The following is an 18,632-nucleotide window of genomic DNA, read 5'->3' as shown; positions in this document are numbered from 1 at the left end:
ATCTGCAGTTAAAGGCTGGGCCCAGATCCATAAAGTTAAGCAGTCCTGAACTAAAATATGCACAACTCACTGCAAAGGTGGGGGAGTCCATGTAACCTATCCTTGAGGTATACCTGATATTTATGTCCATGACAAACAAACCCACATCCCAAACAAATAAACGATTCTTAGAAGAATTCCAAGCAATGAAATCTGGGTTTATGGCACAGGCCACTGCAGTCAGACTTTGGAGTGTCCCCTCTGACTTTCACCAGTGGGGTGGCAGGGTGACAGACCAGCTGTCTCTATTGCTTCCGTAGGCTACAGAATAGGTAGCATGGCTTCTCATCTCCCGCTCTGTCAGAGAAGACAGCGGAGATCTCTGCAGTGACCTGGCCTAGTTCTATGAAGCCTATCTATAGAGGTCCTGGGAGGTGGATCCATGACCAAAGGGACATCTAGGCAGGGAAACCAGATGATCATTTCTGGAAAGGAAATTCAGGAGGTACAGTAAACAGAAATGCACCCAAAGAAATGAGCGGTGAGGAAGAGGACACTGTGAGAATTTCAAGTTTGGCCCCGGGTGGACTTGCTTCACGTGATCTGTCTGTAGGAGTTTCCACGTGCTTCCTAAGCATGCTGGGCTCTGTAACACAGTGCACAAGGACTTGGGGGGAAGTCCTGCCTGAGCAGAAGTGTATGCTAAGGAGAGCAGAGGCTAGCCTGTGAGGCACATCACCTGGATGTTGGAGTCCTGGACCAGGCAGAGCTGTTCCTGGATCTTGTGAAGCTCTTCCTGCTGCCACCGGATGTTGGCCTGCAGGATCCGTGTCCTCTGCTCCAGCTGGTCTTTAATGGTCTGGAACATGCTGAATTGTGCTGAAAACTTCAAAAGGAAGTTAAAAAAAGTAATCAGATCAAAGAGTTATTTCAGCCTGAGACTACCCTTGCCACCATCCTGATTAATCAATCTTACATGTTTTTCTTTCCTATTCCTCAGCCATTGTTCTCAATATCTCTGAAGACAACGCTGCTCAGCTCTGAAGGAGGCAGGATCTAGAACAAGGGCTAGGGGTTCCAAGGGTCTCTAGCCAACCTTCCTTGTGCTAATGATGGCAGCAAGCCCCTCTACCACCATAAATTTGATCCTAATGGGCCTGGATCCATTGAGGCCTTCTCACCCTTTCCCCAGGCTCACCTTTGCCTCCCACAGTCACACAGGTTAGAACTATGGGCAAGGACAAGGTGATGTTTGCCTCAAGGATGATCAAGGCTGAGGGGGCCCCATAATATGAACCATTAGTTTGTTTTGCCTGAACTTGCTTTTGGCCTCTGAATCCCTTCCTGAAACTGAGATTGGCCTTAGAAAACTCTGTGCCCTCTCACATCTCCTTCAACAAGGGCTCTTACCTTGCTGGAAACCAAAAGAGAGAGGTAGGGGTGGCCTTCCTTGGGCACACAATCTCTGCTCTGGGCTTGCTTTCTCCTTTCTTTTTTATTTCCCTTCCCATCCCTTTCCCATTTCTCCCTTCGCCTGTCTTCTTGAGATAAGCTCCTGCTATGTAGCTCAGGTGGGCCTGAACTCATGGCAATCCTCCTGTCTCAGTCTGCTGAGTGCTGAGGTCACAAATGTATGCCACCACACCCAGCTTGATGCCTATGTTTTGAGGCAAATTTGCTAGGTTTGCAGTTTCCCGTCCTCTGTCTCCTCTTTCTCCTTCTTCTATCCTTTCTTATTTCTTCTTTACCTCTATCCTTCCTTCCCTTTCTTCTTTCTTCCTCTCTCTCCTCCTCATCTTCTTTCTCTTTCTTCCTTTTTTTTTTAAAAAAAACAGTAACTTCCTCTTTTTTCCTCAACCTCTACCCCTATATCTTCCTGCTCTGTTTCTTGTCCTCCGTCTTTTTGCAAATATCCATGAAATCTGCCTTCTTCTACTCTGGTCTTTGACCTCTCCTACATGGCAAAGGAAGGAGGGCAGTGGAGTTGAGAATGCAGACAGAATCTTCTGAAAGATGCACCATTTTGGAACAGCACATCAATAGAAAGTGTAGGCTGGGAGTGTGGCTCGGTGGGGGAGTATATGCCGAGCAAATGCAAGGCCCTGGATTCAGTCCCCAGTACTGGCCAAAAACAGAGCCTGTAAGAATGGCAAGGGGAGCTGCCATTGTTTGCAGAGAGCCTCACTCATCAGCCATCCCCCAGGCTAGCAGACATGGGAACACCCTACTTCTCTACTGCAAACTTCATTTCTTCACCATAAACCCATGCCAAGTTTATTAGAGGTCAGAGAGCTGCATGGTATAGGGATAAACTGGACCCGAGTCTCATTAAGAGGCTTTATCGGCAAGCTCCTCTCTCATCTAAAGTCCTACCTCAGTGAGAGGAGCCTCGATATCAGACCTCCTCAACAAAAGGTTCCTCAGCCACACAGGAGTTTAATCATGACTGATGTAGACTAACCTACCCCACACAAGTCTCTGCTGCAATGTAACCCATCCAAGCAGGCAGTTGGGTTTTGAAAGAACATTCCGCCGAGGGAACAACCAAGCCACACTGGGTATTCAATTAAAAAAACAAGACACAAAGCTTCTGTGGTGGGTTCCATAAGGTCTGTAATTGTCAGGGCCTCATGGTATACACGAGAAGAACTGGCAGTAGGGTGGTTCTGATTGGGTGTTGTAGGGACTACAGGAGCTAATGTTCTCTTTCTCTCTGTCTCTGTCTCTGTTTCTGTCTCTCTCTCTCTCTCTCTCTCTCTCTCTCTCTCTCTCATTCTCTGTGTGTGTTTTACTTGAATTCAAGGTCTTGAACAGCCTAGAGGTGTCCTATCACCGAGCTACTTTCCCGGTCATAACAGTGCCCCTTTGTGGTAGAGGAATCCACTCTAACTTATGAGTATGAAGGGGAAGAGGCTTTTGGTAAAATTATGAGTTACTCAGACAAAAACCTCCCAAGACATGGATTTTACACCCTACCCTCACCACAGGACAATACAATACCAGAAGGTTGGTACATAACTGAAGGGAAATCATAGCATCTCGTCCTCTCTCGCTTGCAGTAGCTCTGAGAAGGACTTGAGAAGTCAGGAGAGTTGACTAGTGTGGCTCCACCGACCTCAGATGCATTTTTAATGCACCCTGAACATGCATACTGAACTTGTGCAGACATGCGCAGGCATGCCTCTTCACCGCTATTCGGCAACACTGCAGACAACAGCTGTTGGCAGGGTAACTGGCATTGGATTGGACACTCATCACCAGAGGGATCTGCAGGATATCAGAGGGTGTGAACAGGCTCTAGGGAACCACTGGGACCTGAACATCTGTCGGGAGAGGTCTCAGAACCAGTCTGTCTGTCTTTTGTAAGACTGTCTTAAAGAATGCAATAGTTGGGGCTGGAGAGATGGTTCGGTATTAGGAACACTTGCTGCTCTAGCCGAAGACCCTGGTTGGTTCAGTGCCCAGCACCTCATGGTAGCTCACAGCCATCTCTAATTTTGCCTCCAGGGGAACTGATACTCTCTGGCCTCTGTGGGCACTTGCACACACATGGCATGCATAAACACACACACAAATAAAAAATAAATCTTAAATACAGTTGTTGTCATATATAGAGCATACCACAGACCAAGAATAGTTAGTAGTAAGTAGATTTCAAGAAAAAAAATTAGAACTCCCAAAGGGCCAATACCATGAGGTATTAAAACAATACACTTTTTAAATTTTTTTTCTGAGACGCAAGGCCCAGAAGCGAAAAGAATTCTTGTTTCTTGTGTCTTTGGATTGGAACAAATCGCGCATTTCATACCAAATCTATCTCAAGAACTTGAAAAGGAAGAACACTATTCTGATTTTCTTTTTCCCCCGATGAGGATAAAGATGGACTATTTTAATGAGGAGACTCTGGCTGAACAGCTTTGATACCACTGCTCAAGTCAGACGCTAGCAAGAAGCATATGCTAACACACGTCTTTCTTATTCCAGGAAAGCATCCGAGGCCACTTCTACGAGGGCATATGTTCCGAAATGTTCCCATCAGCCATCTCGGAGCTGTACCGAGAGAGACAGCCAAACTCTGAGAAGCTGAGGTGTTGGTGAACGGCCATCTGGGACACAGGTACAACTTGGGACCAGAGACTGGGACAATGCCAAATTCCCGTAAAGAAACTGAAGTCAGAGCTCTGGGCTTAACAGAGGAAACAGGAGCAGTTCTGTGTGATACTCCCCGTGACCACAGAGTGGATGGCTCCATGCTGGGGCTCTTGCCTTGTGCCAGGCGAGTGGGGCGTTACACAGTTCTCCTCTAAAATGTCTCTCTTCTCTATTGTCACCCATTTATTCGTCTCCAATCTCCTAGCCATTCTTCAGGGCCAACTCAAGGGGTGCCTCCTCCAGGAAGCCATCCTAGACAGACTATGTCTGACTGGCCCTGTGAAGCATCTGCAATAGGTGGTTTCTCTGGTTACCTAACCACCTCCCCCTTGACTCTACAAACTAAGAGGGAGGGCCATGTTACAAACATTCCTGCATCCCTAACGCCTTGCTCTCGGACTGACCCAAGCAAGAACTCACCAAGTGTTACCAAAGCAAAGGCACCCCCCTTTTAAAAGAAACATGATATTTATCACAATGGATTAATAGCCTCTAGAGCCTTCCAGGGTCTTCTGTGATGGTTTGTCTAATTCAGACCTTCCCTAAAATTTGGAGGTATATAGAATGAAAAGAATGCAGACAAATAGCAGAGTGACGAACAAAGACGATTATGAAGACAAAAATCAGACACTGGGGAAAAGAACATCAAGTGAGAAGATGCAAGAGACAGCTGGGGACAGCGGTGATAGGGAAGTCCATTGTTAGATAAGTCCCATGTGGGCTTTGGGGTAAAATCCCCCACTTCAGGCCTTAGTTGACGCTTGGATGTACAATACATAGCAGTGTGAAAACCTTCACAAACTCAGAAGACGTCCCTCTGTCCCCAGTCTCTGACTCACCTGTGTCATGGGAGCAGGTGGACTCTGCAAGATTGTCTGAGGCAGGAGCTGCTTTGCAAGGTCACAGGATGATGGGGAAGGCAGGGGAGCCTGGTGAGAAAGGGGGGCTTTATTAAAGATCACTTCCAAACTGCTCAGGGGCCCGGCTCTCTGCTGACTGGGTTTCCTAGCTGCAAGTCTTAGGATGGAGACTTACAGAAAGTTAAGGCCTCTATTTCCTGACTGCAATGACTCCGGTGTAGGACATAGAGTTAAGGACGACCCACGGCTGGTCTAAGACACTTGTGACTCTTGAGCCAGTTTTGGGTGCTCCCAGGGTATATGATTCCCCACCACCATGTCTTAGGCACGGCTGCTGATGTCTGCCTGCCCTTGGCAGCTCCACTCTATCTCCCTCCGCTGCCCTGTGCCAGACAGACTCCTTCCGTGAGGATCAGGCTACTCTTCTCCCCACTGGATTTATTCTCAGGATGTCGTCAATGGAGTCATTTCCTGATCACTTGGGAAACAATATGTAGAAATAAGAGCTACAGTTTCATGGGCTGTTAAATGTTTTCGGGAGCTAAGAAAGAAGACTCTTCTGAAGTTATATCCTCCAGGGCGCCTAGTCCGGAGGGGTTGTAAGGAGCAGTTTGCATAGACAGCATCACTCAGGACAGCAATGGGAGGAAGTAGCAGCAGGAAGGTGTGATGCCAGGGAGAATCCCAGGTGCAGGCTTGCCCGCCAGAGGCAGCTCACCCTCCAGAGGCTCACTTGGCTTCTTCTGTGTCCCCTGCACATCTGGGGGAGACAGAAGCACACTGGGCCACCCTCCAAGACAAAATATGGTCTGAGGATGACTTTGCGTACAGGTCAACAATCTATGGTGTTATGGAGAGGTTTGGCATACATCAGCACCATAGCCTGCCACCAGTCTTTTTGTATAAAGTCACACAAAGAATGAGATTCAAACAGGAGGGCCCCTAGAGGCTCAGGAGACAGACCCTTATGATTGAAGCATTAAGTTCTATTCTTAAAATCACTTGAGTTTTGTATTCTGCAACTACATATTCATGCCCATTTTCCAATAAAAAATATCTAAAATTAGTTGCTAAATGAATACCATGGCTTCATGCCTCTCTCCCTGCCCACCATACCTCATCCTGTCCCCTCAATCCCTAAGTAGAACTGATTCCCTGGAGAGCCTCCGTGTGTTCTTGTGGCTCTTCAGCCCACATCTCAAGGCAGCAATGCCCTGCTGAGAAGATCCCACACATACCGGTATTGTGGCCGCCTGACTGAGTCCTGGCACTGGTAACTCCTGGGGTAGGGTGGCCGATCTTGGCAAAGCTGTGTTGCTGTTCTCAGCCATCAGCTTGGTTGGCGTGGCTGTAAGGAAGCCAGGGTCATGCCAGGGTACAGACAGGGAATTGTGTGCTGGCTAGTTCTTATGTCAACCCAACACAGGCTGGGGTCATTTCAGAAGAGGGAGCATCAACTGAGAAAATGCCCCCACCAGACTGGCCTATAGACAAGCCTGTAGTACAATTTCTTGATTGTAAGTGGTGTCACCCCTGGGTCCTAGATGGCATAAGAAAGCAGGCAGAGCAAGCCAGGGGGAACAAGCCAGTAAGCAGCATCCCTCCACGGCTTCTGTATCAGCTCCTGCATTTAGTTCCTGCTCTGACTCCCTGGATGACAGATGAAACAGACCCGTCCCTCCCCTCATTGGTTTTTGATCATGGTGTGTGCGTGTTTCACGTCATGCCAATACAAACCCTAACTAACACATATGAGAAGCACCAACAGTGTGGTATAAAATACAGAGTGTAAGCTGGGCTTTCTGGGTAAGATGGCATGGCCCGACTCAGTCTGGGACTTCGTGTGACTCTGCGCCCCTGGTCTGATGGGGTTCCCATCCATTATTCATCCATGGAATGACACTCACAGGTGGGTTCTGACATGGCTGTGTGCGAGGACTTGTGGGAGCTCCTTGAGGATGCTGAAGGCGAAGGACTGGTGGTTAGACCCGAGGCACCCATGTCAAGGGCGTTAAAGTGCTGCTGGGGCTCCAGGCTTGAGTCCTTCTCCTGAAAGAGACACAGACACATAGACACAGACACACAGACACAGAGACAGAGACACACAGACAGACACAGAGACACACAGACACAGATAGTACAGACACAGAGTCATACAGACACAGACATATAGACACACACACACAGAGACACACAGACACACAGACACACAGACACAGACACACAGACACAGATCGTACAGACACAGAGTCATACAGACACAGACATATAGACACACACACAGACACACAGACACAGACATACAGACACAGACACACAAACATGCAGACACACAGACACAGAGACACGGAGACACATAGACACACAAACACACACACACAGACACACAGACACAGAGACACACAGACACATAGACACACACAGACACAGACACACACACAGATACAGAGACACACACATAAAAATCCATATTTCAGCATTAAGACTCCATGAAAAAAATGATACAACATGACTTTAGTTCTAGTACTTAGAAGAATTTGGAAGAAATGGAGAGAAATACTCTATTTTTTGGCAACATTGTATAAACATTTGGGTAGAGTATATGCTCATGTGTCATGTAGCATCACTGAGAGGCTTATGTCTTACCAGCTACCTTTACCTATTCTGTCTCACCTTCTATTTTGAATTTTTACATCCCCCCACCACTGACTGTGTATTCTGTTTTTCCCTTAAAATCATTATCTCATCACCCGGAATTTTGGGATTCGGAAAGGAGAGGTGAGATCAGAAAGAAACAAGGCTACTGTAAGCACTGAACTGTTAACACGGCCAGCGAGATCAACACCACGAGGTCATCAAAAGATTCGTCTCATATTGCCGCTCAGGCTTGCTCCCTACTTCGGTGAAGAGCCTGGGGTCTCTGCTTCAGTGAAGAGCCTGGGGTCTCTGCTTCAGTGGAGAGCCTGGGGTCTCTGCTTCAGTGGAGAGCCTGGGGTCTCTCATCTTTAGATCTCTGACTCTTAACTGGTCCTGGCTTCCAGGCCATCTCTACCTCAAACAAGGCGTGATGAGAGAGAAAGCAGCAACAGTGGCCTGGCTCCCATCCTCCACGGCTTAGACTAAATGTAGGAAAAGTTATAACAGCTTTTTTTAAGCTGAAGAAGAAAAAGTGGTGTTTATTCTAAGTCCTGTTCTTACTCGGAAAAGTAGAAATTGCCAGTACCCACTGTGTTATGACCACTGACCTGGGTATTCAATTTCATGTATGCGATTTTGTGTGCTGTTCTGTCTTTGGACTCATGGCTCCAGTAAGGATGGTTGCCACCATTGTGTGTGTGTGTGTGTGTGTGTGTGTGTGTGTGTGTGTGTGTGTGTGTGCACACCTGCAAAGAGGACTGTGGTGATTGATATGAGACCTACAAGCTTGTGCCAAGCAGGATGTGCCTGTCTGTGTGGTGGGAAACAATAGCTGCTCAGTGACAGTTGCCTTAGGTCAGGCTGGTCCCAGGGTCACTGCACCATGACCATGGTGAACCGCACATTCCTGCTCAGCAGAGGAATCATCCAGGGAGTGAGTGTGCCCACTGAGGGCCTGTCAGAGCCATTGCCGACCCTGAATAGCAATCCAATGATGGAACAGCGTTTCACAAACATCTCAGCCAGTGGAACATTAAAATTCCCCCACGTAGGATCAGCACGGACAGTTTGAGAAGCAATGTCCCAGAAGTTCCACTTCAAAAGGAGCTGATACCTTTGTCACCCAGAAACCTGAGTGACAAATTTCGGATTGGCTGATGGCTAGGTTCACATTACACCTGCTCCTTGGTTGTGACGTAGGGTGTGCCGAGCGCTTGTCAATTACTAGTGGAATTCCGTTCTCTGCCCTGCCCTATGATGTGTGATGTGGTGAGCTGGGTACCAGACTCTTCCTTCAGCAATGGCAGCCTCCTCGTGCAAGGATGCAGGTGATGGCTCACGGAGGCAGAATAGCAGCAGGTAGGCAGCTGCCGACACTGTTCTCTGATCTTTAAAGGGGATTTCTCTTTCCTCCCAGTTTCATTGGCAAGGGATGAGAGACGTTTTTGGTGATCACAGACAGGCTGGCGGGCTGCCACAAAGTCTTTGGTCAGGTTCTAGACTCTAGATTGCTGGACACCCTAGAACTATCTTTCTTCTTTTTAAAATTGATTTTACTGAGCTATGTATTTTTCTCCATTCTCCTTCCTTCCTTACCCCTTGAACTACCTTTCAACATATCCAAAAAAGGGTTTTATTCCCTAATTGATATAAGAAAATCATTATTTCATATTGATTGGCAGCATTTTTGCCTTCTTAAAATAACACTGGCCCTTCTAGCTGATAGCTTCTTAGTTTTAATGAAATACAACACTCTTTCCTTTCTTGCCTTTTCTCTTTGTGTTCTAATGTTTCTGCTTGCTTTATGAATGACCTCTGAAGAACTGAGGCTCTGGTCTGCTTGTAGGTGATCGTCACAGTTCCCTGTCTGAGGAAAAACCTGGTCAGATGGGAGCAGGGAACTCAGGGTAGGAGAAGGAAGGAAGGCTTTGTAGACTGAAAGATCTCTTTGACATCAGAGTTCCCTTTTTTACATCAGACTTCTTTATACAAAGCTGACACAACCGTGGCTATTAACGAAAATCCGTGATACTGAATTAAAAACAACATGGAGGCACGGGATGGTAGCTTTGTGTGGATTCCATTCCTAGCACTCAAAAATCAAAACCAGAAAGAGCAGAAGGGACAGGCTATGATCTGGGAACAACATTCCAAAGCTTAGTCTAAGGGAGAGACCGAGCCTTGAGCTGTTCCACACTCTAGTGGGTTACGGAATCACTCCCCAGCATTTTATCTGTGGGAGAAATGCAAATTGGGCTTTTTATAGCCATCATTGGAAGGCTCAGAAGTTGCCAAGCCATCCCTTGGGTCCAGAGGCTGCTTCTGAGCCAGTTTTTCCAAGTGTGCCCTTGGATCCCCATGTTTCCATGCTCACCTGAGGGAAAAGAGCACTCAGTGCCTACTTCACAGGGCCTTCATGAAAGGTAAGTAAGCAGGCACCCACAAGTCACCGAGAGTAATGGGGAACTCAGCAAGTGCTCAGCTGAGAGGAATCTGCTCTTGCTACCCCAGTATTGGTCACACCAACCCATGGTGGCTGTCACTGCTTAGCCCTTGTCCATTTTCATCCTCTGGACAGGGAGGCATAAGCTCACCTTCAGTGCCGAGGGATGCATGGCCTCTGTGGGTGGGTCCTCCAAAGCCAGCTCCTGCCTCCTTTCTACCCGGACGTCTGCGTAACTGCTCAGGGAAGAGACAGACCACAGCGGTGTTAGAACATTCCATGAGGGCAATACCCAACGGAGCACATGGGGGCCCTCTACCTAAAACCTGCTCATGACGTATACAGCACAGAAGAACCCATCTGTGACCTCCTTAGAGGTCTGAGTTTCATTCCTGCCTAATTGCCTTACACAGATTCTAATATATTGCGGATACCTCCATTTCTGGGATGGTTCGTTTCTATCCCTTGGTTTCCCCAGACCTCCAGATACAGTAACATTTAAGATATATTTTTATTTGCTGATGAGCTTCTGTATGTAAAGGACTACAACCCGTGCTTCAAGCGTGTTCATTATAGACAGTGTATATGGAAATGGAAGCATACCTAAAGACACAAAGCCAGAACTAGCCAGACCCAGGCCACTGCTGAATCTAGCGAACCATTCTGTCCCCACTGTAGACAAACCCCCGTGTGGAGTTGCGGGATGGGGAGGTGACTGGGATGAGAAACTGGAGCATTTGATCCCTTATTTAGTTGCTCAGATTGTTTCCCAGGCTCTCCTAGAACTAGCTTCTTCCTATGATTTGGGAGGTGGAGGATCAAGGAGGGTAGCATCTTCCCTTCCCCGGGGACTGAGCATCCCACTGGAAAAGACAGGCTGAGAGGCAGTGAATGACTCCTGGACATGAAGACACAAGCCACTGACTGAGGAAGTCCCAAAGGACAGTCCCAAAGGAGAGTGGGGCACAAGATGTAAGGAAATGAGAGCAAGGTCATTGGCTGAGAAAGGCCAGCCGTTTTCTCTGTTCTCTGCAAACGCTAAGCAAGTCTGTTCTATATGCGCAGGTGTGTATCCACCGTCACATATAGTTTATATATACTGTGTCCCTCGGTATCCATGGGGACCAGGCTCAGGACTGCCTTGGATACTGAAACCCATAGGTGCTTAAGTCCCTAACCAAATGGGGTAGCATTTACACATCACCTGTGTCCATCCTCTTGCATACTTCAAGCCATACCTAGCTTCCTTCTAATACTTAAGGCAAGGTAAATGCCATGTACACACTTGGTATACTGTGCTCTTTAGGGAACAGTGAGAAGAAACATGCTTGCATATGTTTCCTACAAATGCAATTTAAAATATTTTCCATCAGTGTTTAGCCAAAATATGTGAACACAAAATCCACTTGATATGGGTGAACTATTAATTATTTTTATTAGATTTTTTTTTTCTGAAATGGGGTCTCACTCTGTAGCCCAGACTGGCCTCAAACTTGAGATCCTTCTGACTCAGCCTCCCTCATGTTAGGATTATTGGAGTTTGACACTATGCTGGGCACAAAGTCTCTCTTCTAAGCCAGCCTCCAGACTAGTCTTCTTGGCGTGTCTCTCCTGGGATGGAGGGTGAATCACCAGTTTTCTTTAACTCTGAGAGTTGGGAACCCACACAGGACACGTCCATGCCATGCTGGGCATATTGCTACCCTTTGAATTTCTGCTCACCCACCCTGAGCTGAGGGCTCCCCAAAGCTACTAGGGAACCCCAGGGACACTTTCCTACAGGCAGCCCAGCTGTTACCCTAACATGCCTCAGTTGCCAGCAGGGGTTTTTGAAGCCTTAACGAAAAGAGAAGTATGTGTTTGAGTTATTTGGAGGTAACATTTTAATGTCCTTTTCAAAAACACCAACAAGGGAAAGTTGGGGGATGGATAGAGACAAGGGAAAATATGTAAGTAGGTCAGTGAAGCCGGAACTTACTAAATAATATCCTGGTAGCTTTCAAAGGGGCTTGATTGAAAACTCACAGCACGTCTCAGAGCTGGGAGGCGGGAGGGCGTGTACCTGGGCAGGGGCCCGAGTTCTGACCATCCAGTTTGCTGCCGCCACCCGCCGACAGCCAGAGCCTTTCCTCTGACACAGGGTGTCCTTAAGGTGGTCACTGATCCTTCCCCCACACCCTTGGTGGCCTCGCCCACCCTCCCAGGCACTTCACAGAGGCCCAGGCTGGCGGTCTGGACAGTACCTGACCACCGAGTGAGTGCACACGATGAACTCGGGCTTGGAATTCCATTGGTGGTAGGTGATGTAGTAGTGGGTCTGTAACCAAATCCACTGCTGCCCTTTGGTTAGAAACCGGTAACAGCATGACTTTCCTTTGCCAAACTGCATCACTAGGAGGAAAAGAAGTAGACTTTGCATGTAACAGTGCTCACTGAAAAGTGACCCTCCTCCCAAGACTTACTACTAAAATCCAAAAGTTCCAGAAGATGACACCAAACACTGCTTATTTCCCTGGTTGCACTGTAGTTTAAGTGATTATTATCAGACAATCTGATACTTTTGGGGGGCTGCGAGGTGCTGGAATTGATCTGGAGGCCTCGTGCTTACTAGGCAAGTGATCTGACTTAGTCATACTCAGTCAAACCAAAGCATTCCTTCTTTTTGTTTGTTTTGCTTTTTCGAGACAGGGTTTCTCTGTGTAGCCTTGGCTGTCCTGTCCTGGACACTCTGTAGACCAGGCTGACCTCAAACTCACAGAGATCCGTTCGACTCTGCCTCCTGAGTGCTGGGATTAGAGGAGTGAACTACCATCGCCCTGCATGAAGAATTCTTAATACAATGATTTCATGTGTTCCCAAATGCACTAAGGCTGAAAAAAACTCTTCACGTAAGGGCACACAAGGATAGGTTTTCCAGCTGGAGATTTAAGTAAAAAGAGGCCCTGATTTTCTTGGGATTCATCTTCCTGCAGGTGAGATGCCTTTGGGACTTCAAGAACTGAGCAGAGGATGGAGCATCCAGACATTGAGAGAAATGGACCCAAAATAAACCTGCCAGCCAGCAACCCATGGGCATCTACAGCCGTCACCAACAGTTGAGGGTCTGCCCACACCGTTTTAGATCAGAGAGTCTGGCATGGATGCCTGTAGCCCAGGTCTCCCCCTGCAGCTGCATGGCTGCCCAGAGCCTCTACAGTTGTGTCTGCAGATGGCTCCTTTGGGGGGGTATACAGGACAGAATGAGTGCCGGTGGTTTATTAGCTCACGTGAGGCAGAAGCATAAATTATGGACCCAAGGAAGAGGACATATTTGGATTTTATTACCACAGTGCTGGCAATTTAGCATCTTGTAATGAACACAGCCATGAGAAATCTTACCTAGGAAAGCGAACCTGGCAAAGGATTCACCGCACTGTTTGGATTTGGATCTGAGTAGAGAAGTCTGACAGAGTGGACGTGTGAGCTCTACAAATCAAGCACTTTATGCCTGAGTCACTGGGCAAGTCTATCAGATGCCTAGTGTGGTCCTGCCACCTGAGAGGCTTCTCTATGCTAGGAGAGGCAGAGGCAGCCAGAGGTTTAAAGCAGTCATGCGTCTCAGATCTGAATGTGCATCACCATCGGCCGCAGGGACTTGTGAAAACGGATTTTCTCATTCCTGATCCCTGGTGGAAGGAGTCTGAGAGTCTACAGGCTCTGTAAGCTAACCTGGTGCGTACATAGCTTGCTTCAGCTATATTTTTGAGAAATGAAGGGTTAAGATGAAGATGAACTTTCCATCCTGACAGATCTAGCAGCAACTCTAGCATGTTCCCTTGTCAACAAGGACGGCACAGAAAAGAAAGTCCTAACAGCCACTCTAGACAAGGCAGCTACTGAAGACCAGTGTCTGTCGTCTGTTAGCTCAGATTAGCTCAGAGTCCATAGCTCAGTGTTTGGGAAACTGTTCCTCCTCAAAGCTGAGCGCTGGTACTAAAATCTGACACTGAGTGGTTGATTTTTGATTCTTCTTGTGAAATGCAAACTAGAAGAGTTTGTGATTCTTGCTGTCTTATGGCACGGGGCCTACCCTGAATGCTTGTCGGAATGTTCCCCCTTTCTGTGGCACAGAGTCTTCTCTGACTTTTCCATCAGCTGTAGAGGGGCCCTCTAAAATCCCCTCCACCCCCAAGATCCTGCGCATACCCCTGCCACATACTGGCAGCGTCTTGCAAATTCACCTGCTTCTTGATTTCCTAGTAGACTCTGGTTGGGAGGGCAGTCCGGAGAAATATCTAACCCTACCTTAATTCCATGATTAGGATTAAAGAATGTGACTCCTCTGGTTGACAGTGGGATGTTGCTGGGGATCAGGGCAATGCCAATTCCGAGTTAAAGTAGGACCCGTGGAGAACCCATTAGCCCACATAATTGCTGCGTGGGACACCGTGCCTGCGCCCACTGTGGCAAGGGGACTTCCAGTTGCACAGAATCTCGCTACCTGGACCCTTGGTAAGCACACAACTCCTGGCTGGGCTGGCGAGTGGTACTCACGGTGCTGGTGGCACCTAGCCAGGAGCTCCAGGTCATCGATGTGGTAGTAGTCATAGCCTGAGGTGCCGAGTACTTCAAAGGGCAGGTATCCTATGATGGGCGGGGCCCTGAAGGGAGACAAGAGGAACTCTTTACGAGGGGAAACGCCACACCCTACACAAGCTGGTTGTAACACTTGGTGAGGAGGGGCAGTTTGAACGCTTAGTGGTTTCCATGGAGGCCACGCTCATCAAGAACCAGGGGCAGGAAAACAGTATTGCAATGGCAGTCAGGATCAGAGAGCCCCTATTGAAAAGGAACTCACTCATTCCAGCATACAGGCATTTCATTCCTTGGGATAACGTGGCCCAAATGTTAATAAGAACTTATAGATATTGGAGAATTTAAAACAGCTATCAACGGGGCCAACCCAATGCTCAAAATGAAAGGGCAGGGAGGGAATGGTTGCCAGTTCCCAAACCTGGAATGATGTGCTATGTAGGAAAGAAAGCATCGGGCTGAAAGATCCAAGGAGGATCAAAGAAATCAGAGTATTTCTCTCCCCACATTTGCTTTTGCCAATCAGGAAGTAGGAATGGCCTAAGTTGGGGCCATCCCAAAGATGTCTTGGGGCTGAGACATCACTCTGAACATAGGCCCCAGGCACAAACGGGATCCCGACCTTCCCCTTAGCTGGGAACAACTGTTCCTAGCGCCAAGGAGTCCTACCCCCTCAGTGCACCAGGCTGGACTTTCTTCTCCCAAGTGGAGCCTGGCTCCTGCAAACAACTCTTGAAAAGGACCCAACTCAAATATGTTTTTCTTCTCACAAACCTGTGATCCAGAAATAAAAATTTCCATTCCAAGCTATGCCTCGAAGTGAATTCCTCTAAAGGTTCGTCAGCTACACACATTTCCTGTGTTGGAAAAGGAAGAGGAAAAAAAAAAAAACCAGAATGTTGCTCAGGGTGCCAAATGCTCATCCTTGGTTGGTTCAAAAGGAATTGAATGATGGGTAGCACAAGCTCAAGCTGCTCCGAGCCAATCTCCAAACGGTGCTGGACTGAAATTTGTCATCTGCACTTAATTTCTGTATTAGCTGACCCTAAATTTGTTTCACAAACTGGGAAAAGTACCTAGAAGCCAAACTGTGCCTCACTCCCTTCCCATTATCTGGGCGCATAGAAAACATGAGGTGAGGGCTTTTCCTCTGAATTTGAATCAGGAATTTAATTCCATCCATATTTGTACCAGAGATAGGAAGTGTGACCACGGAAGGGAAAACATATTAAAGGCTCACAGTTTTTTGACTCACAGTCTGAGGCACACCAACTCAGTACATACGCATAATGGTGGTGCAAGGATATGAAGCCTGGCTAAAAACATCTTTGGGGCTTCATCACCAACGGGTGCTGCTTTCAAACAACAACAACAAAAATCCCACGGAAACCTTTGGGGCTTTGGGATGGGCCATAGGGGCAGGCCAGAACCTAGACATTTAGAGTTTTGGAAACTAATTTTTCAAACTAACTTTATCGCAATTTTATTCCCTTCCGTAAGGACCATTAATGACATGTAACCAAGTGTGATGTCATTGAAATAGGTCCACATCGTGACGTCACTTATAGGGTACTTGCCTTTAAGAACTGTGGTGTTGCTAGACGCACGGTGGCGATGAAGCAGACCTCCTTTCCTAGGGGCACACGGCAAGGTCTGGAAAGGGCATTGTCAAAGCCATTGCAGGACGGGCTAGGCACTGGGTGGGAGGAAGATGCACAGGTTAGCCCGGCCTGGCAACAATAGCTAACCTTTACTTGGCACTTCCTGCTTTCAGGAGTCGAGGCATGTTACCTCGCTCCATTTTTACAAAACCCTGAGGAGGTAGGTCCACCTGTTATTCCTATTGCACAGAGAAGGAAACTGAGGCACGTGTTTGAGGCTATCTTCCTGGCTGAACTAGGAATTGAAGCCACGGCAATAACCACTATACCCCCACTGACCCTCACTTCTACTAGCAATTCAGAATTTGCTTCTTGTGTTAGGGAACCTGCTCTATAATACAAGGCCCTCCTTCTACAGCAGTGGGTTTCAACCTTCCTAATGCTGCAACCCTTTAACACAGTTCCTCATGTTGTGGTGATCCTCAACCATAAAATTATTTTTATTGCTATTTCATAACTGTAATTTGCCACGGTCATGAATTTTACTGTAAATATCTGATCTACAACCCCTGTGAAAGGGTTGTTTGACCCCCAAAGAGGTCACAGCCCACAGGTTGAGAATCACCGTTCTCAAGGAAGGGCCTGATGCTGGCTTCTGATGTTTCAAGGGTGAGTTACATTGTCCAGCAGTGTTTCCATTGCTGATAGTCCCAGTAGAAGAAGTGATGGCTTCACAAGCATGAAGGACTCTGTCTCAAATCTCACTTTAGGGAGTCTGGGATGATACGGGGCCAGACCACTGAGAAGCTGTCCTTGCAACTTAGGTGGTGGTGGACGGATCTGGGATGCCCTCCATGGGGTAAAGGCTTAATTTCTAGTTTGATGCTATTGGGCAGTGGAAAAACCCTGAGAGGTGCACTTGGGTTGTTCTTGACTCTTGGGGTCTGCCTTGGAAAGGGATTATGGGACTCTGGCTTCATCCATGCTGTCTCTCTTCCAGGCATGGATTATGCACCTCTGTTCTGCTCTGTGCTCTGTGCTCCCTGATGTGACCATCCTCCTCACCATAGGCCTCAATGCAACAGGACAGTGGATCACAGACTGAAACCTCGGAAACCCTGAACCAAAATAACTTTTAAACTTCTGAAATCTCAACCAGTAGAACAATATGTGATGACTCTCTCCACAAGTCTGTCTTTTTTTTTTTCTCTCATGAGCCTAAGAAGACATGACTGCCACAATTTTAGATGGGGAAATGAGGTCCAAAAAGGTCACCCTACAACCCCACAGGTCTTTGTCTAAGTCCAGTTCTCAGGGGATAAAGGATTTGGATCTAAATTCACGTCCACCAATGTGTTGGAATCAGGCTCCCAATGTCCTCCTAAGATCCCATTGGGTTTTTTCCTGGGGACCATCAGATCTTTCTTCAGGGTAACTGTGGAGAACTAAGTGACCTTTTGGGCCAGAGAAATTTTATTATCTGTAGACTAAATTTTTGAGGGGAGGAGAGAACCTGGTTAACTATGAAAATAACCAACTTGGCCTGTCCATAGACTCCTCAAATTCCAATGTGTGGCTGGCTCCCCTGGGTCCTCTGGTTTGGTAACTTGGGTTCCGCCCAGATCACATAATTCAGTCGTGGGTACTTTCCAGACTTCCACTGACTAGCCATGATGTGGCCAGGGCTGAGGATCCCTAGAGGAGCAGTCCGCATGACCTTTTCTTTAAAAAATGTGGCTGGTTACAGTTGGCCCTTCACAACTGAGGCCTCTGAGTCTGCACACTGGACCAACTGTGGACCCCATATATTTGAAATTTATCTGAAAAATATCTGAAAGAAGCCACTATATATCTATTGAACACACACACACACACACACACACACACTTTCAACATCATTATTCCCTAAGCAATTCAGTAAAACCATGTAGCATTCATATTTTATTAGGCACTGAAAGTCATCTAGAGATGGTTTTAAACATATCGGGGGTGTGAGGGGAGATAGGAAAATACCACACTATTTTATACAGGGGATTTGAGCACTCAAGGGTTTTGGTATGTCTGGGGTACCCGGGAACAATCCCCAGTGGATACTGAGGGGTGTCTGCATAACCTGTGCCTTCTAAACTCACAGATTTCAGCATCATTACGCTTTCCAATTTAACCAATAGCATATGGAACATCAGAAAACCAAATCCATTTTAAAATGGAATCTGCAGGATTATAGTTTAGCTTTCCAATCACTTTTTTTTTTGTTTTTTAATACTTACAGGTTTGTAAATGAATCTATAATATGGTCTGCTCTCCGCTAAGATGAATAAATTCATTTTACCAAACACATTCTCTGAATTCACTCACATAAATACTAATAAATGTTTCCAAACGTGA

The 18,632-nt window shown here is 47.2% G+C and overlaps 1 protein-coding gene across 3 annotated transcripts in view; it reads right to left on the bottom strand.

The window, feature by feature from the left end:
* Npas2 (neuronal PAS domain protein 2) overlaps positions 1-18,632 on the bottom strand; it is a 186,450-nt gene that overhangs the window by 29,616 nt on the left and 138,202 nt on the right. For all 3 annotated transcript variants that reach the window (XM_087898097.1, XM_087898098.1, XM_087898099.1), the window contains 9 exons: positions 16,221-16,339; positions 15,418-15,500; positions 14,605-14,711; positions 12,315-12,462; positions 10,223-10,307; positions 6,899-7,040; positions 6,230-6,339; positions 4,971-5,060; positions 719-865 (listed from right to left, as the gene is read on the bottom strand). In XM_087898097.1, the coding sequence (XP_087754223.1) occupies positions 719-865; positions 4,971-5,060; positions 6,230-6,339; positions 6,899-7,040; positions 10,223-10,307; positions 12,315-12,462; positions 14,605-14,711; positions 15,418-15,500; positions 16,221-16,339 (1,031 nt within the window). The remainder of the gene's footprint in view (positions 1-718; positions 866-4,970; positions 5,061-6,229; positions 6,340-6,898; positions 7,041-10,222; positions 10,308-12,314; positions 12,463-14,604; positions 14,712-15,417; positions 15,501-16,220; positions 16,340-18,632) is intronic.

Source organism: Myodes glareolus, chromosome 18 (genome assembly GCF_982192425.1).
Source record: "Myodes glareolus chromosome 18, mMyoGla1.1, whole genome shotgun sequence".
In the NCBI taxonomy this organism is placed as follows: domain Eukaryota; kingdom Metazoa; phylum Chordata; class Mammalia; order Rodentia; family Cricetidae; genus Myodes; species Myodes glareolus.
The sequence above is the reverse complement of the archived record's forward strand: the minus strand, read 5'-3'. Positions and strand labels throughout refer to the sequence as shown.